Source organism: Notothenia rossii (assembly GCF_949606895.1).
Source record: "Notothenia rossii genome assembly, chromosome: 8".
Taxonomy (NCBI): domain Eukaryota; kingdom Metazoa; phylum Chordata; class Actinopteri; order Perciformes; family Nototheniidae; genus Notothenia; species Notothenia rossii.
This window is the reverse complement of record NC_136906.1, coordinates 45,173,999-45,199,751: the sequence shown is the minus strand read 5'-3', so window position 1 is coordinate 45,199,751 and position 25,753 is coordinate 45,173,999. Positions and strand designations below refer to the sequence as shown.

Below are 25,753 nucleotides of genomic sequence, written 5' to 3'. Positions count from 1 at the left end.
TTCTGGCTCAATTTCGGCTTAGTTAGCTTATTGCAGCTGTGCATGTTGCTAGCGGGTTGCTAGGCCACCTCACGAGCTGCGCCAGGTGATGTAAACAAGAACACCTCCATAGACCAGACCGTCTCAGTTTGTGGACCGCTCGGCCCGGGGTCCAGCCTACGGCTGCGGTGCCGTATCTCTATAAATCCATGCTGAGTTGAACCTTCTGTTTCGTTCTTCTTCATCTTCTTTAACTTGCAACCAGACGAGCATTATCGCCACTGTATCACTGCAGCATTGTTCTGTGTTAGTTCCGTTTCATTACAATGACTTCCGTTACAGCAAGAATCCCCCTCTCACACACACAGGTGAAACACATTCCCTACTAAGAACCTTTCAGTAAAATGTTTTCAGTTGCGTGTTTGTGAGGTTCATTTTCAGTAGTGTGTGTGTGTGAGGTGTTCAGTAGTGAATGTGAAAGTATTTCAGTAGTGTGTGTGTGAGGCTTAATTTTCAGTAGTGTGTGTGTGAGGTGTTTAGTAGTGGGGGGTTGGCAGGGAAACAGGGTTCAGGGGGAGTGGCTGTACGGCTGTACCCATAGGATAGAAAAGGAGGAAGTGACGTCTGGCTCAGAGGTCGCGCGGCTGTGGAGAAGAACGTGTTGCCCACATTCTGTTACTGAGTTTAGGCTAGTTAGCTAGCAGGTTTATTGTTTTGGGTGCAGTCACTTTTGCCTCCACTTTGTTAGAAATTAAAATCAATGTTTTGATGGTATAATGTAGCTTAAACATACCGTCAGTTTAAACGCTCTTTTATACTGAAAAACCAGAAATTCTTGTGCACAAGCTTAAAAGCTTAACTAGCTTTTATTCTGAAAATCCTACATCTCCGGTTAGCATGTAGCATGTGGCTAATATACGATTTCCTAAAGAGGTGAATTGAGGAGCGAAATGACTTGGTGTGGTGAAAACCGGAACCTACTGATTTAACACTACAACGATAGATGTCGAGATACTACCATGTTGAATATTAAATGAAAGTACAGTTTATTTGAATACATTATTGTTTACAGACGAGAGTAGCATGTGACAACATCCGGAATGACCGGCAACCAAACGAGCCGAGAAGTATTGTTTAGAGTATTGATTACAGCGTTTAGAATGTGTTAAATGAAAAGTGATGAAAGAGAATATGAGGAGAAACGGCGTGTTAAGCATATATTGAATGTGAAAAGAACCTATCCTCTGTTTAAATGCAATAACGGACATTGGAGACGAGGTGAGCCGGCTGGCGGGGAGGAGCCAGCAGAGGATATATATAGCAGCGCCGGGGGAGAGATCCGCTGTCTTCTTGCTCAGGAGAACCAGATCACAGCTGTTTGTCTGACGGAACAATATTCTGTCTGTAACACTACCGCGCCTTTTTTAATTAAAGTATCCCATTTGAATCTTTTCAGAGACTCCATTTAGTCTCATTTTAAAGCTTCTCTCCTGGACGCGAGAATAAAGAACATATTTAACAATTGGCGAGCTAGCCCAGGATCTCGCAAAACCGGGAGAGACTACAGCAGGCTGCTTGCTGGACCCGCTGGCATCCGTTCAGCACACAGAGAGCTCAAATCAACTAGGTATGGAGAAACCTGTTATATCGAATTCTTCAATAGTTAATGTAGGACAATGTTAGTTCTGTGTGTTTGATGGCGGCCAGCGGATCCTGAAAATAGCTGTGCAATTTAAGTTAAAACAAGCCTAAATTGATAAATATTGGTAGCATTACCACGTGGCGTTGCTTTGTTACAGGCAGGGTGAGTTCAATTTCTTTTTTTCTATTTAACCCTGCATGCTATTCGTTTGTCTGTTAGTACATGTCGGCTAGAGGCCAATCACTATCTTTTGTGGCGTTTTACGTGAATGGTTTTAGGCCATTAAGCAGTCGGGACTGCTTGAGGCAAAGACACAGCCAAAGTTTGAAGCTAAGGTTATTGGAGTGAGTGTTTTGTGTAACAACAGCGTGAGGCTGTTTTAAAAAAGTCCTATTTCAAGGGAAAGGCCTGAGTAGTTTGAAGCTCTCAGTGGTTACACCATTCTGTTTTTCAAGACATTGCGTTGTGGATTACGGCAGGAAGTGCGACATTCGTGCGTTAGATAGACGATATTCTTCTAATTGTGTTTGCTTAGCGTCCTATTTGTCCCATAAATAGCGTGTTTAAACAGAAGAAATGACCATACTGGCTCTTAAAGTCAAAACATTTACGTACATGGGTAGAGGGCTATGACGTAAGGGTATGAGGCCCATTTATCATTGTAAACTAAATGGAAATGTTATTTTAAACTACAGTGTTGTGTGTTGAATTTACTAGACAAAATATCACCTCACCAATTTCAACTCCAGGTGTTTTCTCAAATCCCTTTGTTCTTCAGGTCAAAGGTTGGAAAACCAGTTGCCATTTTGTCTTGACCTCATGTTCACGGTGAGCCACGGCAGTCACCATTTCATGAAATGCTAATTGAAGTACTCTGTTTGCTTTAACACACTGAGGCTGGGCATTCCATCTTCTAAAGAACATCATACTTCTTGTTAGAGTTAGAACTATTGGAAGTACTTCTGCTGGCAAATGTGTATTGGCGGTTTTGTGAATATTCTTCTTTGCAAATGTGTTTTGGCGGTTATGTGTTGTGTTGTTTAACCATAGTGTAAATTCCTATTTTAAAGATATTTTTGAGGAAACTACGTTTCTCCTTTGTCAAAAACGAGTCAGTTTTGAAACAGCTATTCCCTAGTGGATTAAGCTGGAATTTAAAATAGCGCACTCTGGTGGTAGTACAGAATTATTACCCAAATAGCGGAAACACCATAACATTGTGAATATTCTTCTTTGCAAATGTGTTTTGGCGGTTATGTGTTGTGTTGTTTAACCATAGTGTAAATTCCTATTTTAAAGATATTTTTGAGGAAACTACGTTTCTCCTTTGTCAAAAACGAGTCAGTTTTGAAACAGCTATTCCCTAGTGGATTAAGCTGGAATTTAAAATAGCGCACTCTGGTGGTAGTACAGAATTATTACCCAAATAGCGGAAACACCATAACATTGTGATTTTGAACCAAATTCATATTTCAAAGTCAAAACCATACACGGTACAACTTTATTTTAACATTTCATATTTAATTTTGCATATTTTTTATATATTAATTAACTTTATTAATATTTTACCTTAAAAAAAAAAAAAAAAATCTATAAAAATAATAAAACTTTGAGCAAAAAAAAAAAAAAAAAAAAACGAACAGCAACGAAGGTGCTAGTCAGAAGATTAGTGCTTCATCTTTGATAGGTTAATAAATAATTAGAGAACATGTCACCAAAACAAACTAAGTTGAGACTAGACGCAGGGCCAGGCTCAACTGCAGATATCAAGGAAAGGGTAAAAATCAGATCAGATGCCATAACAGCTCCAAATCTTAGACAAAAAACATGGAACCACATGGAGAAACTGTTGGAACAATGGCAAACAAGAGGACTGTATCCAGCTGATGATCAACCAGCACCAACGAAAGCCCATAGAAAAGCAGTAATTGACCATGAAAATGGAGAATACCTGCGAGAACAACAAGCATGGATCAAAGCCGGACAACCCTCTTGGTATGGACCTGCAAAGATTGCTATGAACAAAGCCGAAATAAGGAAAGCACAAGTTACAAGTCTGATGTTCCATTTAAAGTATTCTGCTAGTGGGATGGCAAACATGTGCGTCGCCAAAGAAGCAAATTCGCAAGCAGAAGAAGAAAAAAAAAAAAAATGGAAGAACCAGTAATCCAAACTCCAAAGCTCTATCCTAACTTGGTTGAAGAACCTCCTCCCTACGTTTCAGATAATAAAACTCTCCTTCAACCCTCAATACAAGCCCCAACTTTTGGTATTTCGGGAGGAGTATTGGAATTGGAAGGAGTCCCCACAGAAAGAAGTCTCCAAGAATTGGAATACGGAGTAAGAATGCTCACGATTCAATCAAATCAGCTGCTGGAGGAACACAAACGATTAGCCGAAATGCAAGCATTAAGAACTATGCCTAGAGATAGACAACTTCAGCGAGACATGCTACAAACACCTATGTCATTCCAGTCAATCAACAGTTTCAAGAATCAGTCTTTATTTATTTATTCTTGAGTAACTTTACTGATTTGTGGTGTTGTGCGTAAGGCAATATCTCATTTGAGTGAGGGGCACCAGCCCTTCATGCAGGTCACTCTCTGAGAGAATAGTTCATATTTTCCCTCCAGTTTGGAGAAATATTATTTTATCATATGTTAGTTCAGCAGTGTCAACCAATCCTCTAATCCTAGAGTTAGCGACACCAGAGGTATTGTTTTTCGCAGCAACGATGACGCATAATACCATTACAAAAGCCATTATTGAAACAAGTAAACTATTAGAAGTGCTAATTGCTGATTTTTTTTATAGTGAATATGCATTTATACCATCAGAAAACCATAAATCATACAATATTTTTGTACCCCTTGTGGGTACACAGAGAAGTTATATTTATTTAATGCAACGTTATGAGTTTTACATGTCCTGTACAGAATAGGGTAATCATTGCAATATTAATTGAGCATTTTATGCTCAAAGGAGGGAGTGTCATGATTATACAGATATGTTGATTTCAGTGACGTTGTAGTTAATAAATAATAACATGTAGTCAACAAGAGGTATGCCGAAGCTCGGGCCTTCTCCAAGGAGGGAGTGGTCCAGTTTTAGATATTAGACAAATAGAAGTGGATGAATATGTCAGAACTCTGAGTAATATTATGCAAGTTTTGTCTACACAGCAGGCTAGGAAAACTACAGAGATACCAGACGAGACACCAGAAGAGACTCCTGTTCGGCCAGGTGATTGGGTGAGGGTGAAAGTTCACAAAAGACAGTGGGCTGATCCCCGGTGGACGGAAGCGTGAAAGGTTGTAACAAACTTCACACGCGCTCCGGTTTAAAGGTAAAGAAAAAGGAGCAAAAACCACACCACCTCACACATTGTCACCCTTCACTGGCAACTTCCAGAACATTATTGGGAGTTAGGACTGATTTGGCAGAGCTGGAACAAAACAATAAATAGAAATAAGATAAAGATAGAAACAGCTCAAAAGACAAATTGTCTATAGATTTTTATAGATTGTACATTAATGTGAATACCTATTTTTTGTTTTACATCTGTAAAAAGAGTCCAATTTGTTATGTTATTTTTGTACTCATTATTTAAATTCTGTAACGGACACAACCAGGTTTAAAATAGAGATGATGAGAACAAAGCCAAACCAATTGTGGGGTCCCCTAGGGATAAGAGTCAGAATAGCATTGTTGATTGTGCTCATTACACTTGGCACCTTTCTGGTTGGAAGGGGAGTACAATATTATGTAAGACATGGATCCATTAGTTCACTCATAGAATGCCCACATCACTAACAAGACTCCAGCTGTGTTTCAGAGACTTTCACTTATCCTCAGAGCCAAAAGATCAGCTGAGCAACAAGAGGAGGAGTTAGAAATACTCGGTCCCAAACAAGAGGCGGTTATAATCAAGATGATTCACCCCCTTATATGCAGTTCTTGTATCAAATGATGAGATGGGTTTAAGTGATTGGGATATGTAAGTGATGGGGATTTACAGATTAGGGGAATCTCTAAATACACTGGATCCATGTTTTAGTCTGTACCAGAAACACCCCCTGTTAAGCTATGAACAACCGATCGGTGACCTGAGCACAATTATTGAAAATGATTGTTAGACACAGGCTACTAACCCACAAGTTAAGCTTTGTACGTACAAACTCTATGAACAAGATTCCCCAGCAGATAGTGGCGACATTGCAGATATGTCCAGTCACAAAAGTTACTACGGTTCTAAATAACAGTGAGATTTAAAGTGATGGAGAAAATATGGAGACGTTCTTTTATAGTGTGAAATATGTGGTGCTTGAAACATCTAGGTATTTAAGAAAATGGTTTCCTGAAAGAGTTAATTGGAATAAACATGTTACAGTGGGTGAAGGCAATGTTTAGGGATATGGTAAAATTATTAGTAGACATGAATTGTGTTTAGATGGCATTTAACAACTAAGATGGATAGTAAGATTAGGAAAATAGAGTGGAAAAGGTTGGATTTATTTTACCTCAGTGTGTTAGAATTTAACTATACGTAATGCCTCCCGAGATCTCTCTCTCTCTCTCTCTCTCTCCGCCTGTCAGACCGCTACGACCCCATCGTCCAAGCAGACAAAAGACCTCACCACGGAAGACTCCTCCTCCTCCATAGAACAGACAGAGAACCAGAGCTGAACCAACAACTCCAACGCTGCATCCAGAACTATCTCCACCTGAGGCACCAAGAACCAAAACCAGGTGACATAAAAAGGCACACTCTCATCGGTCCCCCACAGGACATGAAGTTCCAAGCTGAGCCACAAGATTTGGGCACAAGAGCAGAGTGTGGGACATGAGAGCGGAATACGCCCTCCATGCAACAAAGTAGAGACTGTAAAGGAGGAGATGAAAAGCAAAGCAGATGGGACACTGAAGAGAGTTACAGCGGAAGGATCCAAGAGCAGATGGACTGAGGAGAAGGTGGACGGAGGAGAGGAAAGAACGGAGGAGTTGGCATGGTCCGGCAGAATGTGAGGGGGTCGTGGCTTGACAACCAGAGGGGGAGAGAGGGAAAACGGGAGTGAGTGAGTTTACACATAAACACACTTATTCACCAACGAGAAATACGTAAAGAAAAAGATTTATCAGCCATGAATTAATAAATTGGTGAATTTATAAAGAAAAAAGAGGAAACTATTAAATAACCCTAAAAACACACTGAGGGTAGAACAGATTATTCAATCTTTTCATCATATGAACAAATTATTCTTTAAGAGTTTTTTTTATTCATGTGTGAATTTGGGTAAGATTTAATTTGTTACAGTATAGACCTACAGTTTAAAGGGATGGTTTTAGTAACCACTCTATAAAAGCAAACAAATCTTTATTTGTATGGAAAATGTTAAAGGTAGAGCTAGTACCAAGCCAAAGATGGTGTTCCAATCTAGAGTATTGATTTCTCCATTGTAGCATGGTTATTACCTCAGGAGGGAAGATTAAGGTGGAAATAACATTTGTTTTTCGTCCAAGATGTAGAGTTTTAAAATGACACTGGGCAAAGAGCGAAAGCAAAGTTTAATTTAAAAAAAAAACTAATGTAGTTGGGAGTAATACATGCGGGGCCTTGGATCACTCATTGTGATGGTACATATTTGTTACAACAAACATCGTTTAGGGAGAAGGGGTCGCTCAACCCACCCTGCAGATGTTTTAAATCTTACTTGCAGCTTCAGAGGGAGCGCACGGCACCAGAGTATGAGTTTTAAAAGACAAGCGCCACCAGCTCCTAAAGGTCATCCATTCACCAGATGACCTGACTTTTAGAGATGTTATTTAAAGGAGAAACATATCTGCCATAGGTGTAAATTCCTGAATTAAACTACAAACCATTAATGAAATGACTTCTGTTTTTAAAATCCTTGTTAAAGGAGGGAGTAATTATCACATGCTCGGGCACCCAAGGTTCCACACACTGTAAAAGGGGTTAGCATAGTTATTTAAGTAGACCATAATTGAAAATAAATTGGTATAATGAGTTATTGATATTCCACCGGTTTTCACACCATTTCAGGGACTTTATCACTGCATTAGAACAGACCACCCAAAGGTACTGAGTAGGAACTTTTAAGTGATGAAACTCTACAACTGTTGTAACTGACCAAAATCTTCTCCCAGAAATGACTGTCTAGAATGCCGTACCCCAGAGTAGAACGCACAACGGCCCCTTCTAGAGAACATATTACTTTCATACCTTAAATGGTATGAAAGGAGGGAGGGTAAATTTCTCAGGAGGAGACAGTTACAAATGCTAGCAGAACAAGACGACCCACCCCGTATACAGATGTGGATGACAATGATGAGTTAGTTTAAATGATATGGATGTTCGGAGATGAGATTGATCAATGAATGTCCAGCCGATGTGATTCTTTAAATGATATCATGTGAAGAAGTGAGCAAAATTAAAATGGAGTGAATCCATTTCAATTTACTTCATACTATTCCAAGATAGTATATTTTTATTATTCCAATTAATTTTACACTATTCTAAGATAGTCCATTGTATTTGACATTATTATTTTATACTATTCTAATATGGTAGATTTCATGTTGTATAAGTCATTGCTATTCTAAAATGGTTTGTTTCTTTTCACTTTGTAAAAACAAGTGCCTTAACACTGAGCGTGGTATGAGAACGGTTTCTGTGAAAGGAGGGAGGAAGAAATGTTCTGATACCAAGCCATTGCTGCTATTTTGAAGAATGATATTGAATGTAAACACTAGAAGTTATACACAAGGGAAAACTTTTATGTTTGAACACAGACAAGAATTTATTATGTATTTTTGTAAAGCCGGCTGTGAAACCATTCCATTTGATTGTATGTTTGTTAATATGAGATATGTAATATGCAAAGTTCAGATGAAGAACTCATTGATTTCAGTATTATACACACCTTTTAGGTGTGTAAGGAGGGACTGTTAGAAATTAAAATCAATGTTTTGATGGTATAATGTAGCTTAAACATACCGTCAGTTTAAACGCTCTTTTATACTGAAAAACCAGAAATTCTTGTGCACAAGCAGTTAAGCTTTTATTCTGAAAATCCTACATCTCCGGTTAGCATGTAGCATGTGGCTAATATACGATTTCCTAAGGGGTGAATTGAGGAGCGAAATGACTTGGTGTGGTGAAAACCGGAACCTACTGATTTAACACTACAACGATAGATGTCGAGATACTACCATGTTGAATATTAAATGAAAGTACAGTTTATTTGAATACATTATTGTTTACAGACGAGAGTAGCATGTGACAACATCCGGAATGACCGGCAACCAAACGAGCCGAGAAGTATTGTTTAGAGTATTGATTACAGCGTTTAGAATGTGTTAAATGAAAAGTGATGAAAGAGAATATGAGGAGAAACGGCGTGTTAAGCATATATTGAATGTGAAAAGAACCTATCCTCTGTTTAAATGCAATAACGGACATTGGAGACGAGGTGAGCCGGCTGGCGGGGAGGAGCCAGCAGAGGATATATATAGCAGCGCCGGGGGAGAGATCCGCTGTCTTCTTGCTCAGGAGAACCAGATCACAGCTGTTTGTCTGACGGAACAATATTCTGTCTGTAACACTACCGCGCCTTTTTTAATTAAAGTATCCCATTTGAATCTTTTCAGAGACTCCATTTAGTCTCATTTTAAAGCTTCTCTCCTGGACGCGAGAATAAAGAACATATTTAACAACTTGCTGTTCAAATAAATGTTGAAAGAAAAAGTAAATATGTTTACAGTTCTGTTATATGGGTGTTGAAGAAGAATTGGGGGGGTGGTGAAACCCTCTTTAATGGTCACACAGAGTACACAGCACACAGAGTGAAATGTGTTCTCTGCTTTTAACCCATCCTGTTTAACACACACCAAGCAACATTAACCAATTACATGATATTATAAAATAAAAATAAAAAGTACTTAGAGTTTTTCAAGATCAGATCCAGGTCAAGAAAACGCAGAGAGGAAGTATGGTGCTGGCTCATTAGCCCTCTCACTCTTATTAGAATGATCCTGTGCATTTTTAAAGTTGAACTCCTATCCCCTTATAAACCAAAATAACAATAGCCCTTAATTGACACTAATCATTTTAAAAACCTTAAATCTAATTTAGAGAGGACAACTAAAGTGTAAGGTGACTGTTTTAAACTAATTCCACCAATCTGTCTACTGGCATTACAGCAAACACAGAGAGATGGCAGGAAGGGGGAGACAGTCTCCCCGAACTTTACAGACAATGTGTTTTAGAGAGAACAATACAAGTGTAAGGTAACTGTTTTTAAATTCCATCCCCCCTCTGTCTACTGATAAGATGGCAGGAAGGGGGGAGGGGACAGGCTGTGGGACAGGCTCACACAGTCACACACACACACACACACACACACACACACACACACACACACACACACACACACACACACACACACACACACACACAATGTATCGTATTGTGGCAACGTACCGAGATGCGCATCGCATCGGCCTCAGTGATGGAGATGCACATCCCTACTGTATATGCCAGTGGCGAACCGTGTCTATCACAACTGGACCTTCTGTAGACACACACACCCCCTGCCGCCGCCCCCGCCAAGAACTAAAGAGTTCTCATGAACTAAGTTCTGATTAACCTTTGTGGGAAAAGTACTGCGGTGTGAAAGCGCCTGAGAATGGGGACGAGGTGGCAGCAACACACATCATAGAATAATTACCGAAACAAAACTAAGTGTTTTTTACATTTATTAAAATGATAACTACTGTCCGAAAAAACAGGGCAAGCCTGGCTTCCCTTGGCCTCCAGGAGGAAATGCTACTGGTTAATACGACTGTGAATCGTGTTCCGATGATTAATAAATTCACCGGGTTGTATTTGGACGTTCTGCCTCTGCCTCCTTACTTTGGTCGGGCCGCTCACTTGTCAGCCTCAAAACCCCCAAAAGAAAATCTCTGGCCAAAGTCAATCAGATGAGCACCACCGTTTGCTGTTCCTCCTAATAACAGTTCCTTTTTTTATGTCGAATAACTGAAATCATTAGTTTGTTTGATGTCATTATTACATATAATGTAATTGTATCAACTTTTTAAAAAAAAGTGTATATTTGTCAAATAACTTGGGTTGGTTTCCAGTTACGTTTGTTTTATAATCTCCCTGCACATATCCCTCTCATGTCCATCTGTATCGGCGAGTCTATTTATAGCAGGGAGAGCGGAGGGGAGGGAGTTTCATCTCTGCAGTGGGGGAGCTGCCGAAGGGGACGACATTATGCTGTACATTATATTCATTTGTATTACTGGTCGTTCACGTCAGATACAGTATGTCTACAGCCACATTTCCTCTGTATCTTCAATACTCGGCTGCCACGGTGGAATGACGGCGTCCAATCAGCTGCAGGATTCCCTGGAGCCCCGCCCCGCCGTCTATTTATAATAATGCAACAGCAGCTCTGAGCACTGACAGCAGACTCGGCTCCTGCAGCACAGCCCGGACCATTGTGACTCTACCTGAGCTCAGCCCATACGTCCGCTTTAACTAATCATCAGTAGAAGTTCCCCGACGTAAAGACAATGACAGAAGGCGACAACATGCCAGGAGAAGACCGAGCGGAGCGGGGTGAGGAGCCCGCCGGGGCTCTAGCAGAGGAGAGGAAGGAGAACGGGGACAGCAAGGTGACCGTCCCGGAGCCGAGCGCGGGGGCTCAGGAGGTGGAGTTCGTGCACCCAGAGGGTGGCTGGGGTTGGGTGGTGATGCTGGCCGCAATGTGGTGTAACGGATCGGTGTTCGGGATCCAGAACGCCTTTGGAATCCTCTTCCTCTCGCTGCTCCGGGAGTTCGGCTCCGAGGACGACGCTGACCTCCGCTTCAAGACAGGTTAGTGACCCCCTCCCAGGGCCACCAACGCAGGCGGTGTAACCTCCACGAGCAATGCTTTAACTTCAGCATGCCTCAGTGTATTAAAACATATAGCCATTCAACAAGTCCTCTGGTAGGGGGCTTACAGCGAAGACCAACGCCAAACCCTTTTTTGGGGAGCGGGGGCGTTTAACCTCCTCACGCTAGAACACTTGTGTACTAATAAATTATCTTGCATTGTTGTGCACTTTTTACAATAGCGTTTGTGCCACATAAGTAAGTGTGCTTAAATGTGCGAGTTAGCTAACGCCAGCTACAAGTCATACAATATACTGTTTCCTGGTGAGAGAGGAAATTATCAACTAAAAGAGAGTGTGTGCGGGGACTCCCCTCCTGCTTCTGCTACACCATGAGTGTACAGGTCAGAGTCCTGCATCGGGTCGGGTATCCGCGGGTACCCGACGGGTGACCCGCAAAAAAGGTGATTTGCGGGTGGTATTTTTTCAAACGCTTTTTTCCGGGTTCGGTTCTGGGTAAAACAAAGATGATGCGGGTCGGGTTGCGTGTGTTGCATAATAAATATATTTAAATAATAATAATTTAGTTTAATGTTTAAATCCTCAGACCTCTCCCCCGCGGGACTGAGCATATTCATAACCTCTGCAGCGCATCTATCTGCTGCTGAGCGCGCCACATTCTGAATGGCTGAGGTGAAACTCTCTAGCGGAGAATACAGCATTTTCAATAACTCTTCCTCAAGAGCGAAATCCAACGTCTGGGAGGCTTTTGGTGTCATCCTAGATGCAGAAAATAACCAACATCCGAGGCTTTTTGAGCCAAATATGCAACTGCGTGTGTTAATAATTGCACGTTTTCACTGCTTATATATGCGGGTTCGGGTCGGGTTGCGGATCTTGTGCCGGCGGGTCGGGTCGGGTTGCGGAACTAATTGGCAATATGTGCGGGTAGCGGGGCGGGTTCGGTATTGCACATCGCGGGTGCGGGGCGGGAGCGGGTCTTGAAAATCAGACCCGTGCAGGACTCTGGTACAGGTGCACAAATTATGCACCCCGTTGTGAAATGCACCCCTTGACACGGGAACGCGCATTTGAACGTAAAGTCCGCTATTCTATGTCGTCTTTTTGATGGTTGGGTTGGGTTGGATTTTGCATTCATTCGTCACTTATTTTTCAGTTAATTTTTTATTTAATATATGTTTATTTAATTGTGACGTCCTGTCTGCATAGTTTTGCTTGTACTTGTGCTTTACAATGTATTGTTGATTTTTACATCAAGTGCTTGAGGGTGGGATTAATATAATTTATTTTTATTTTGTGGGGTGTGGGGTGTGTTTATTTTGTGCTTTTTATGAATAGCCTGGTTGCAACGATATGCACCCCTTGCTCTCTCTGACAATAAACGTGTCACATACATGACACATGCTCCATTTATTGGTACTAGTCCTACAACTATACCCTCCAAAGTGCTTGAGGGTGGGATTAATAGAAGCATCTTTTTTGGGGGGGGTGCTTTTTAAGGCAGGCCAGAGGGTGCATTTCATGACGGGGACGTGCATAATTTGACACAACACCGGTATGACCGGGCTGTATTATGTTCTGGGTGGTATTGCTGTCCTGTGGCCAGACCAGCAGTTTGCATCATGTGTTCAGAGAGCACAGAGATTGTGAATGACCTGAGTAGGGCACAATGCTGCCGCACTTATCTCCCCCTGCTCCTCAGGAAGGGTCCTCACAATGCTGCAGCTCTTATCTCCCCCTGCTCCTCAGGAAGGGTCCTCACAATGCTGCCGCACTTATCTCCCCCTGCTCCTCAGGAAGGGTCCTCACAATGCTGCAGCTCTTATCTCCCCCTGCTCCTCAGGAAGGGTCCTCACAATGCTGCCGCACTTATCTCCCCCTGCCCCTCAGGAAGGTTCCTCTCCTGTTGACCAGACTGTTGGACGTCCTCCTGCCTCGTGCTGCGCTGCAGGACGTGACAGGTTAACATCATTGATACCTCATTCTGTTTTAAGTCACATTTGTTGACCACACATGAGTTCAGAGTGAAGGACAAGGTCACATGGAGAATCCTTATCTGTTCTTCGGTGTGTGTGTGTGTGTGTGTGTGTGTGTGTGTGTGTGTGTGTGTGTGTGTGTGTGTGTGTGTGTGTGTGTGTGTGTGTGTGTGTGTGTGTGTGTGTGTGTGTGTGTGTGTGTGTGTGTGTGTGTGTGTGTGTGTGTGTGTGATGAACAGTTGGAGTAGAACTGCATGGAAACCCTTTTTAAATCGTATACAATCTGAACAGTTCAAGGTACCATGTTTAGACTACGAAAATGCTCTTTCATGATTCAGTCGGTGGTGTTAAGTTAGGGGACAGATATTACTTTGTCAATTTAGACCATGCAGTACAGATGTCTGCATTTCCTTTGTGTTTTTCCTGCTTGTCTACCTTTAAATGCTATCATTCATGACATGAACCCAATGTCCCAAATAACCAGGGAATAGAGCAAAGTGAAATGGTTATTGGACTTGCCATGGACTTACAGCCTCTTCAGTCTCTTAAGATAATGTCCCTATAAGCCAACATCATCAGAACCTGGTTTGGCCACCACACAAGTTGCAGCAACACTGACATAAGTTGCTCATTCATCCTCTTGACTTGTGGTGGAAAGTAATATAGCCACATTTTTTACAGAAACATGTATACCATTGTGCCATCTCCTTTCACTTGTTTTGCAAGATACCTTAACGTTCCTGTGGGTTAGAAGTTACATTTCAAGCGGTTGGGCATGACGGAGTAGAGACGTGCGTAGTTCTGCTCCCGCAAACTTTTGTGCTGTAACTTTTCTGAAGCCCATAACTTTTCTTTAACCTACATTCAAGTGAACATTAATATTATTCCGCTCACAACGCCACCATAGTATGCCGCCCAAATCGGCGAAAAGCAACAAAAAAGAAAAAACCACCGGGACCGATAGCCCCGAGCTAGCTAGCAACGATCTCAACATGGCGGACATGGCTAGCCTCCTTGAAGACCACCGTAGAGCTCTCTCTGCCGACTTTAAGTCTGCCATCTCAACTTGAAGCCAAACTAGACCGAATCCAAGCGACTGTGTCAGACCACGGGCAGACAATTGCTTCGCTCGTGTCCAATGCTAACTTGCAGGACGAACGCATGTTAGCCCTGGAGGCTACTTGTGCTACGCTAACGGACAGCAATGCTAAACTGGTGGCCAAGGTCACTGATCTCGAGTCCCGCAGCCGGCGCAACAATATAAGAATTGTCGGTTTGCCAGAATCCATTGAGGGCCCTCATCCCTCGACATTCTTCCCGAAGCTGCTGATGGAGGTCCTTGGTGAGGGCGTCCTTGATTCGCCGCCGGAGTGCGACAGGGCCCACCGCTCACTCACCAAAGAGCCCAAGCCGGGACAGAGGCCACGGCCGGTCATCATCCGCGTCCACAGGTACCAGCAGAAAGAGAATATTATCCGTGAGGCCCGGGCCAGGAGAGGCAAGCTACAATACCAAGGTACGCCCATCGCCATCTACGAGGAATACGCACCCGAAGTGATGGAACAGCGCTACAAATACCGAGAGGTGATGGCGGAGCTTTACAACCTAGGGCTCAAGCCAGCCCTGCTGTTCCCTGCGAGGCTTTCCATCGTATCGAAGGAGGGAGGTAAGAAGAGATTCTCCTCGGTGGCAGAGGCTAAATGCTACATAGCATCCATTCGTCCTGACGCTGAATCAGTCTCACGCGTCTGATGGGACGTTTAGTAAGAGACTATTATTACTTTTTTTTGTATTCTGCTTTCATGGACACTTTTTGTACATGCACTTTGGCCGCTCTGGTATTTGCACTGATAGTTTAAGCCTAGTGCTGATATTGCAATGAACATGAATGTACCTGCTACTGTTTACACTACATGGGACCCAGGTACTTGGAGTGTTCTGAATGCTGTTTGAACTGATTCCTTCTATGGGTTTTAACCCTTAAAGTGCAATTCTATTTTGTTTTACTTGATCTCTGGGCCTTATTTTATTTATGTATGTTACTTGAGATCTATGTCAGTGCCTTATTGCCCCCTGCTATGCTTATATTGGTAGGCTGTTTACCTATCTATGGATGTTAGTATAATTGCTATTTTATGCATATATATATATACACTTGAGTTTTTTTTTGTTTTGTTTGTTCACTTGATACTCTTCCGTGTTACAATGGGCTTCCCGCTTTTAGTATAGGGAACGGGACCCCGGAAGATAAGTTCTGCTGTTGAGCTTTGAGCTATAGCGCTCAGTCAGGGTTTGTATTTGCGATGCTCCGGGTATGGTCACATTTGGGTTTATGGGTTGTGTTTTGTTTATGGTTTGTCTATTTTTGCCTTCGCTTTTTTTTTTTGTACTGTTTTTTCCCTTCCCCGGTCTTCTTCTTCCCCCCCACCACTCCTCTCCCCTCAGTCCTCGGGAAGCACAACGTTTTCAGACCACCTTCATTAGACTCCCCATATGACTAACAGTATGACGACTGCTGGCAGAAGTGTGTGCCTGATCTCCTGGAACACCAGAGGAATGAACAAAGCTATTAAAATTGGTAAGGTCTTGACTCGATTGCAACATCTTAAAGGGGACATTATATTTTTACAAGAAACACACCTTAAAACGTCTGACACCCTTCGCATCAAGCGGGCGTGGATGGGCCATTACTTCCACTCAAGATTTTCTAGTAAAGCCAGAGGTGCTGCCATTATTATTCACAAGAGTGTGATGTTCCTACCAACAAATACTATTCTCGACAATAATGGCCGCTACGTCATAGTTTCAGGTGTCTTGCAGGGCATGCCTGTAATTGGTTTCTGTTTACGCACCCAACTGGGATGATGACCAATTCTTTATGAACCTTTTTGCTAAAATCCCGAACGCAGACAATCATCGCATAATCGTGGGTGGAGATTTTAACTTGATTCAAGATTTGCATCTCGACAGGTCATCCCTTAAACTTGGCACTCTCTCAAAATCCGCCAATGTAGTCTCAAATTATGCAGCACAATTAGGAATCTCAGACCCTTGGAGATTTAAAAACCCTCAAAGTAAAGCTTTCTCTTTTTTCTCACACGTCCACCACACATTCTCGCGAATAGATTTTTTTCTGCTTGATGACAGCTTGCTACACCTTGCCAGCGCGTGTCAATACCATCCTATAGCCACCTCAGATCACGCCCCTGTATCAATTGACATCCACTTCCCTCTTAGTGTTACTCCCGCTAAGTTGTGGAGGTTCAGTTCCCACCTGCTGTCAGATGACAAGTTTAAGGACTTTGTTAACTCTCAGATTTGTTTATATATCGAAATGAATGACACTGCTGACGTAAGTTGTGGAACAGTGTGGGAGGCTCTCAAAGCCTATGTTCGTGGGCAGGTTATATCGTATGTTTCCAAACTAAGAAAGGATGAAAGGGTTCGGCTGTCAGCAATTTTGGAAGAACTTCTCCGAATTGATGAAACGTATTCCTTCTCCCCCTCACCAACCTTATATAAAAAACGCATATTATTACATTTGGAACATGACCTTTTAATGACGAGCGTAGTGGAGAGACAACTGAGGCAAACTAAGCAGCGCTTTTTTGAAACAGGGGGACAAGGCTGTGAGGCTTCTGGCTCAACAGGCTCGGGCAGTTAACGCTTCCAGATTAATCCCCAAAGTAAAGTCGCCCGAAGGCAATTTAGTCTCTGACCCGATTGAAATAAACAAGTCTTTCTTTGAATTTTATAATAATTTGTACACTTCTGAATGCCCCACAATTGGCACAATAAACCCAAATCCTCTTGACTCCTTAACTTTCCCCCAAATTGACGTAGTTAACGCAGGCGGAATGGGGGACCCCATTTCCACTTTAGAGATACAGGAAGCCATCAAATCTATGCAAAATGGGAAATCCCCTGGTCCGGACGGCTTCACAGTCGAATTCTACAAGGCATATTCGTCTCTTTTGGCCCCAATTCTAGCAAGGATGTATAATGATTCCCTTAAAGAAGGCAGATTACCTCAAACCCTGTCCATGGCATCCATCTCTCTACTATTGAAAAAGGATAAAGATCCTACTCTCTGTGGCAGCTACAGACCAATTTCTCTCCTAAATGTTGATTGTAAAATACTGGCTAAGATTTTGTCCCTCCGCCTCCAACTCGTGATACCTTCTATAGTTCCGCTTGACCAAACAGGCTTTATGATAGGGAGACACTCTTTCTTCAACACCAGGAGGCTACTTAATGTTATTTTCTCGCCCCCGTCCAATGTCCCCAAAGTCATAGTTTCACTCGATGCGGAAAAAGCTTTTGATAGGGTGGAGTGGAGCTACTTGTTCTTCATTTTAGAAAAATGTGGCTTTGACTCAAAATGTATTTCTTGGGTTAAGCTTTTATATGCCTCACCTTCTGCATCGGTAAACACAAATGGCATTCAATCGTCTGCTTTCCCTCTCCAACGTGGGACACGCCAGGGCTGCCCGCTTTCTCCCCTATTGTTTAATTTAGCCATCGAGCCTCTAGCTATATGGCTCAGAGGCCATAATGGGTTTGAGGGCATCACTCGTCATGGTATAGTTCACAAACTTTCCCTTTACGCGGATGACCTTCTCCTATACGTCTCCAATCCTGTGTCCTCTCTCCCTCCTATATTGTCAATCCTTGAGCAGTTTGGTCGTTTATCAGGCTACAAATTAAATCTCCAAAAGAGCGAACTATTTTTTGTAAACCAACTGGCGAAGACACTCCCCCCAACCGCTTTTCCCTTTAATATTGCATCAGATGGCTTCAGATACTTGGGGGTGTCCATCACCAGCTCCTTTAAAGATCTGTTTCCCAAAAATGTTCAACCACTCTTAGCTAAATGCAAATCGGATCTATCTAGGTGGTCTTCCCTTCCCTTATCCCTTGTTGGCCGTGTCAATCTTATTAAAATGGTAATTCTGCCGAAATTCTTATATCTCTTCCAGCATATCCCAATTTACATCAATAAATCTTTTTTCACCAGTCTTGACAGTCAACTAAATGCGTTCATTTGGGATGATAAACCCGCCCGTCTTAAAAAATCAATTCTTCAGCTCCCCAAGTCGGAGGGTGGCTTGGCACTCCCGAACTTCCGTCACTACTACTGGGCCTCTAATATTAACCGACTCCTTTACTGGATTGGCCCCAAGACTCCTAACTCCAGCCCACCATGGGTTCACATGGAGATCTCCTCCTCCTCTAGCTCCTTACACTCTGTGATTTGCTCCCAACTTCCCGTAATGACGCACAAAATCTCAGTCAACCCAATTGTTACCAGTACTATTAAGATTTGGCTTCAATTCAGAAGGCAACATGGCTTACACAGAGCCTCAATCCTAGCTCCAATACTAAATAATCCCTCATTCTCCCCATCCTGCTCGGACCCCACCTTCCGTATGTGGGCTGGTAACGGGCTTGTCACAATCAGTAATCTTTACAAGGATGGGGTTTTCTCTGACTTTGCATCCTTGTCAGCCAAATATCACCTGCCAAATAGTCATCTTTTCCGCTTCTTCCAAATTAGACATTTTGCTCAAAAGCAATTTCCCCATTTTCCCAACCGCCCCCCCGAGTCAGGAATTGACCAGTTTCTCACCCTTGATTGTGACCAAAAAAGGCTGGTATCTACTATTTATGGAAAACTTGCCTCCTTTGACCTAGCCTCTACTACATCTGTAAAAGAGTCCTGGGAGGGTGAGTTGGGTGTAGACATATCTGACAGTAAGTGGAGGGACATTCTTCGCACGGTCTAATGCAGTGTAAGGTGCTCCACAGGGCTCACTTTACCAATGCTAAACTAGCCAAAATATTTCCTCTTAGAAGCGATGCCTGTAACAGATGCAAGCAATCTCCTGCCAATCACACGCATATGTTTTGGTCATGCCCCAGCCTGAATGCATTCTGGTCTAGTATTTTCAAAACCCTTCAACAGGCCCTTAACACACCCATACCCCTTAACCCTCTAACTGCCTTGTTCGGCATCCTCCCAACACAGAACATGCCCACCACGACCCAGCGGGTCATTGCCTTCACAACCCTGCTGGCCAGGCGTTCCATTCTTCTGAAGTGGAAGCACATTTCCCCGCCCACACATGACAGGTGGATACAGGAACTATTACAGTGTATTAATCTCGAAAAGATACGATTTTCACTTCAAGGATCCCTGACACTCTTTCATAAGACCTGGACTCCCTTACTACTGCTAATCAATGACCTGACAATCAACCCTGATGCTGATGAGTTGTGAATGAACCCGGTGGGGGGGGGGGGGGGGAAGAGATCTTCACTTCCCCCTTTCCTTATCTCCCTAATATATCGACCATTGCTTTGTTTGTCTTCTCTGTTTCCTCATGTAACTTGCAGTACCATTATTTCCCTGGTATTTATTTTTACTGACTAATAACATGAAGAAGCATCTGTATTTTTATGTAATTTTCAGTTATTGGTCTTCGTATTTCATGTCATTTTTATCCCCTTTTATTTTTTTTATTATTATTTTTTTTATGTTGGTGTTTTGTAACTTTTTGATTGATGTCTTGTTTATAATGTGATCATAGCCCATAGGGGTGAGGGTGAGCGAGGGTGGGGGGGTGGGGTAACTATTTAGTCTTCCTACAGACCATCTTCTCTACGTGTGTATCTAATGTATTGCAACTGTGATGTCTGTCAAAAAGCCAATAAAAAGATTTTGAAAAAAAAAAGAAAAAAAAGAAGTTACATTTCAAGACAAATTAAAGCTTGTTGCTTGTTGCTTGTCGTCACTCAAAAAAAAGTAATATATATACATATAACGCATTACATACTCGTTACTTTACTCGTTACTTTATTCGCAGGGCCGCCCCTCCCTACAGGCAGATCACGCAGACTGCGGAGGGTGCTTAATTTGCGGAGGGAGCCTCATCTGAAGCGCAAATGCGGCGCACCTACAGTGTTACTCGTTACTTTACTCGACATCCTCTCTCTGGATTCGGAGGTCCTCCTTAGCTATTAGCTTCACGTTAGCATGTTGTCTTCGCAGGTGCTTGTTAAGGTTTGACGTTGTGTTTGCAGCAGTGGATAACAGCTTCTGGCCTGGACACAGTTTGCACCTCACCGTCACATTCCTGTCCTTTCTTCGGACAAACTCAAAATAATGGGCATACCTCCACCCCTCGAAAGTTATCGCTGTTGACTCAGCCATGTTTATGCCCTTGCATGTGGACTCGCACATTTTACGTAAATATAAACCTGCGGCAGAAATCCCGCTTGTCTGTCGAAGGGAGAATCTAGTAATTCTTTATGTAAGTAGGCTAACTGTAGTGTGATTACTGAATTCTAAAAGTAACACGTTACATTACTCCGTTACCGACAAAAGTAATATTATTACACTAACCCCACTCTGGCTATGAGGCACTCTTTGCCCCTTGTGTTGAACTTTGTTCACAGTCTACAACATCTACCTACTGTTTAACACATGCAACTATTTTATTATGGCTGGCTGCTCTTATAACTCTGGCTGACATGGATATACTATGTAGACTCTAACCCCACCTCTCCGAAGTCCAGAGTTCATGGGCAGTCTGTCTTGATGAATGATGTCTTCCCCTAAGTGAGACAACTGGGCCATGGGAATGTGAGGAGGAGGAGGCATGGCAGATGGATTTGAGGCCACCTATGCAGCTTCCACTGAGGGTTATCAGGTTCTCAAGTGATAACTGTACTCTTTAAACGGACTGAATTTAAATTTTGAAGGCCTTAATCTCTCCTTGCCTTTTAGGGGACAGATCATGTCAAACTAACTCTGTCTTGATTGGTTTCATACCTACTAACCCTCAAATTGTGACAAAATACCACCCACAGTTTTTGCTGAAAACCTGGGATTCAACATGCCATTTAGATTTGGCAAATTTTTCTATGTCACATGTAGGCTTATTGGAATAACCCCTCCCCCCATTGGAAGAGCTCCACTTTGCCAAAAAAAAAAGCACAATATGACCCTTTTAAACATGATTATTTTAATCCTGTGAACCTAGAATCACAGTGATCATGAGCAAAATGAGGGGGAAAAACGCAATTGAAGTAAAAAAGTGTAATATGTCATAACTTCAGGTAGTATGCAGAGTGGTGGTTTTGCCATAAAAAGAACGCAGTGTGCCTTTTTTGCAGTTGGTTCAGATCAGCTGGTTATGTAATCATTTAGGGGCCTCCAAACCTTTGAACCTGGTTCGTTTGGAATTGATTTGATCTGGACAAACACGCTCTTGACTGCAGCTCTGTTTAGGGTTTTGAGTCAGCTGGAATATGTCAGAACATGTTTAATCACTCGTGACAATTGCTCAAATATCAGGCCCAGTCAGGATAGAGTCCAGAACAGTTCAATAGAAGAACGTTGTTGTTCCTGCTTATTACCAGAGTCTTTCATATGTCTCAACACTTTGCTGTCTCATCTGTGTTTGCAGCTTCTGGTTCTGGGTCCTGTCTCTATGACTTATGGAAGTTCTATAAAAGGTCATCATTTACGGTTGTTTGACGTGAATGCGTGGAATCCAATGTGAAAGTTGCATCACCTAAAGCTGTCAACTAGCAGCCGATATCTTTTAGCCCCCAGCTTCGCTTCTCACGAATGGTATTCTTCCAGACTGAAGGCGAAGGATTTGTAATCAGTGGGGTGGTGGCGTTCAAGTTTCCCTCATTGTTCAACTCGCTGCATACCTTTGCAAGGCTTTGTTTATGTGAGACAATCTAGGAGATGATAAAATAACGTTCTCTTCTGAACAATGGCATCCCTGCCTGGTTATAAAACTCTGCAATTGTTTGGACACAAAGCTGTTTCCATGGGTCTGTTTGTTTAATGTACCCTCTGAAATACATATATTATACATAACTAAGTGTTCCAAGAACACACGGTTGTAAGTGGTTCCTACACTCCTAAAAGTACAATGGGAGCCAGAGCCTTTTGCTATCAGGCTCCTCTTCTGTGGAATCAGCTTCCAGTTTGTGGTCGGGCGGCAGAAACCCCCTCAATTTTTAAGAGTATGCTTAAGACTTTTCTTTTCCATAAAGCTTATTAGTCTAGTTGCCAGCAGTGTGAACGCGGAAAGTTGAGTACCCCAAATGTTATACTGCCGGATTCTAACTTGCATATGTTGGGCAATTTGAACAATTAGCATAAGATGCGTTCATTTACATGAATGGTTTTATAGTCTGCAGGCAGTAGTTTAAAAATGGTTTGGCCGATTTGGCCAGTTTTGGAGTGGTTTAAAGTAGAGATGTCCCGATCCGATCACTTGATCGGGGATCGGAGCCGATCACGTGATTTTCAAAAGATTGGAATCGGGAGGAAAAAAAATCGGGGATCAGGATTTTTTTTTTTTTTTTTAAATACTTTTTTTTAAATGTTGTATTCAATGTTACAAAACAAAAATGACCATGTTCAAAGTCTTAAAGTCATCCTGAGGCCTTAGTTTTGGTTTCAAATTACACAACATCATGTATGTGTTGCTTCTTTGGGGCTTGTTTTCATAGACCTGGTTGCTTATTTCTCTCAAATCTGGCAACAGAGTGGGCAGGGCGCAGTGTCTAATTGTAGCAATAAGCTAACGAGTACTGAAAGCTTCATTTTGTTTTGATCCAATGCTGCACAACTGAACTGATCCAATGCTGCTTTGAAAGAAAGAAGCTATATCCATGTTGGATAGAATATCCAATTTAAATAAAAAAATAACCTTAACGGACAACTTGAATGCTTTTTTTTCTCTTAATGCATTGCATAAAGATCGGATCGGGAAAAATCGGTATCGGCAAATTGTCAAAATCAAATGATCGGAATCGGATTGGGAGCAAAAAAAGGTGATCGGGACATCCCTAGTTTAAAGGGTTATCAAGGATGTTTAATCAATTACTGACTTTTTCAGGAAAAAGCAGTTTTAACCATAAAGTGGCCATATTTGTACCCTCGGTTGGCTGATTTCGACTAGCGTGAATAATGTTGCGACCATTGGATATAGAAAGCACAAGGGGAAAATAATTGCCTAAACTATGGAAATTTATTTTTCAAATGAATAAGTAATCTGATTAATCCAAATTATCGAGATTCCCCCAAAAAATTAAAAACCGACCAAATATGTACAGTATACAGAGAATACGAATATGTAAAATATCTCTCTCGTCTGTGTGCGGGGGGCGGGCCTCTGCAGCACCGTGCACACATACCTCATTCACACCAACGGTGTTTCAGGGCCGGTTCGGAGCTGGAGCTTGAAAAGCACCGGGTTTTCCTGTTCACACCGCAGCGGAGCAGCCTCTTAGCTCCAGAATCCGGTTCATTTCGAGCACCAAAATGTTTTCCGGCCAGAGCAAAAGCACTGCATACGTCACGCTTACGTCGAGGCGGGGGCAGGGGCAGGGGCAGGGGCAGGGGCGGGATCAACTCCTGAACAACAACAAAAAGCCGGCGTTTTATCCAGTTTGTACACAACGATGGAGAAACTTAGCAAGCAGCAGTGGTCCACTGAAGAGACCACTGGGAATCTGGTCTTCTGAAGAGGTACAGAGGAAGCTGGAGCACAATCGGCCATTGTTGTTGTTGTCGGTGTCAGCTGTGAGGGGTTTCAGCGCGGTTTGGCTTTATGAAGCAGGCACGCAAACGGTTACGTCATGACGCAAACAATGATGCAATGACGCAGCACCAGTCGGACTCTGGGCAGTGTGAAAAGAGCCGGAGCCAAACCGAAAAACCGGTTCTGAACCTGAAAAGCTCTAGCACGGAGCTTGAACCGGAGTTGCGTTGGTGTGAATGAGGTAACAGAGATCTGCCGCTAATGGAGAGCACGGAGCGTTCAAAAGTGTGTGGACAATGCTCATTTGACATAAGCATTTTCGCGTAAGTGCGGAAACACAGGCAATCGGTCCAAACATCAGGCCAAAAGGCATCATATTCAGTTGGAGAAATGCACATTTTTCCACTGCCTTAACTAGGAACTCTGTTGCCTCAATTACCTGTAAGGTGGGAAAAGTACTCACAGCTTGCTTGTACAAGTAAAAGTAGCAGAGATTAGTAGCTTGTGAATTTACTCAAGGTGGAACTAAAGTCGGATTGAAGAGTTGAGTTACTTATCATGCAACATGTATCGCAGCCTGCTCCTCTCTGCCTGCCTGCCGCTGCGCTCTGCCTCTATCCAAACAACTTTTCCCCGCCTTTCAGAGACTTATTGCTGGACACATTGCATTCTTGCTAATTAGCCAAAATATGAACGGAATAAGTAGCAAGCATCGTAACAAACAGAGAGGGACAACAGCTTGTCAACCATACTTGCCAATCTTTAGACCTCAGAAATCGGGAGCATTTCAAAATGCAAAATTGGGGGGGTGGGGGGGGGGGGGGGTGCTAGTGGATCGCCGGAGCTGTTAGATTAACATTAACATGCTTATTGTAGTTGTAGGTGCACTGCCTTGCGGCTTGTAGCACCGTCCTTGATGGAGCATATGTGTGGGCTGGACCTGTATTTTACAGGAAAGGAGTGAGCAGAGAGTAGAGTATTTGTCGATTCTTGTTCTGTTTTCTGTGAATATCTGCCTCACCCTCTCAGACTTTGAGTTGCACGCGCTACTAAAGAGACGTGTTACCATGGAAACCGAACAATGGTGTAGCTGTATTAAAGTCCGAGTGGAAACCGGAAACAGTCGTGTGTAAATCTGATTTTGTCAGAAATCGGGAGAAATGCGGGAGAAATATGACCCCGGGAGGAAACCGGGAGAGGGCAATGAAATCGGGAGTCTCCCGCGAAAATCGGGAGGGTTGACAAGTATGTTGTCAACTAACCATTCAGAAACGTCCTGCTGCAACCGAGATGTTTGCACCTCCACCAAAACCTCCGCTGCTTCAGGGTCAGTTTCTGGATCAAATTGATAATATGCTTGAACACATGCATTGCTCTGAGATGACATGTTTATTCCACACTCGTAATCACAGCAAACATGGTAACGTGACTCTCGCCGGCTCATACCCCCCTCTTCTGCAGGGGGGCGTGGTCAGCTGCTGCTCAGAATTTTCAAAGACAGGCTTGGAATAGATTTTTTCCTGTTGTGTACACTGCAGGTATGTTATCTGTGCTACAGATGTAGCGCTTCATTTCAGACAGTTTGAAACGCGAGGGCCGTGATTGGTACGTGATCTGCCCTCGCTCAAAGGAAAACCTCCAGCTTGACTTGAGACCTCCCC

At 42.8% G+C, this 25,753-nt stretch overlaps 1 protein-coding gene and 1 long non-coding RNA gene across 2 annotated transcripts in view; both read left to right on the top strand.

The window, feature by feature from the left end:
* Positions 1–1,883: 1,883 nt before the first annotated feature.
* On the top strand, positions 1,884–9,285 carry LOC307016811. Its single transcript, XR_013801910.1, has 2 exons — positions 1,884–4,967; positions 6,218–9,285. It is a non-coding gene; the product is annotated as an uncharacterized lncRNA (long non-coding RNA).
* Positions 9,286–11,019: 1,734 nt separating this feature from the next.
* Positions 11,020–25,753, top strand: part of slc16a10 (solute carrier family 16 member 10) — a 54,290-nt gene continuing 39,556 nt past the window's right edge. Inside the window, exon 1 of the mRNA XM_079644988.1 lies at positions 11,020–11,525. Coding sequence (XP_079501114.1) covers positions 11,222–11,525 — 304 coding nt within the window. The 5' untranslated portion in view covers positions 11,020–11,221. The remainder of the gene's footprint in view (positions 11,526–25,753) is intronic.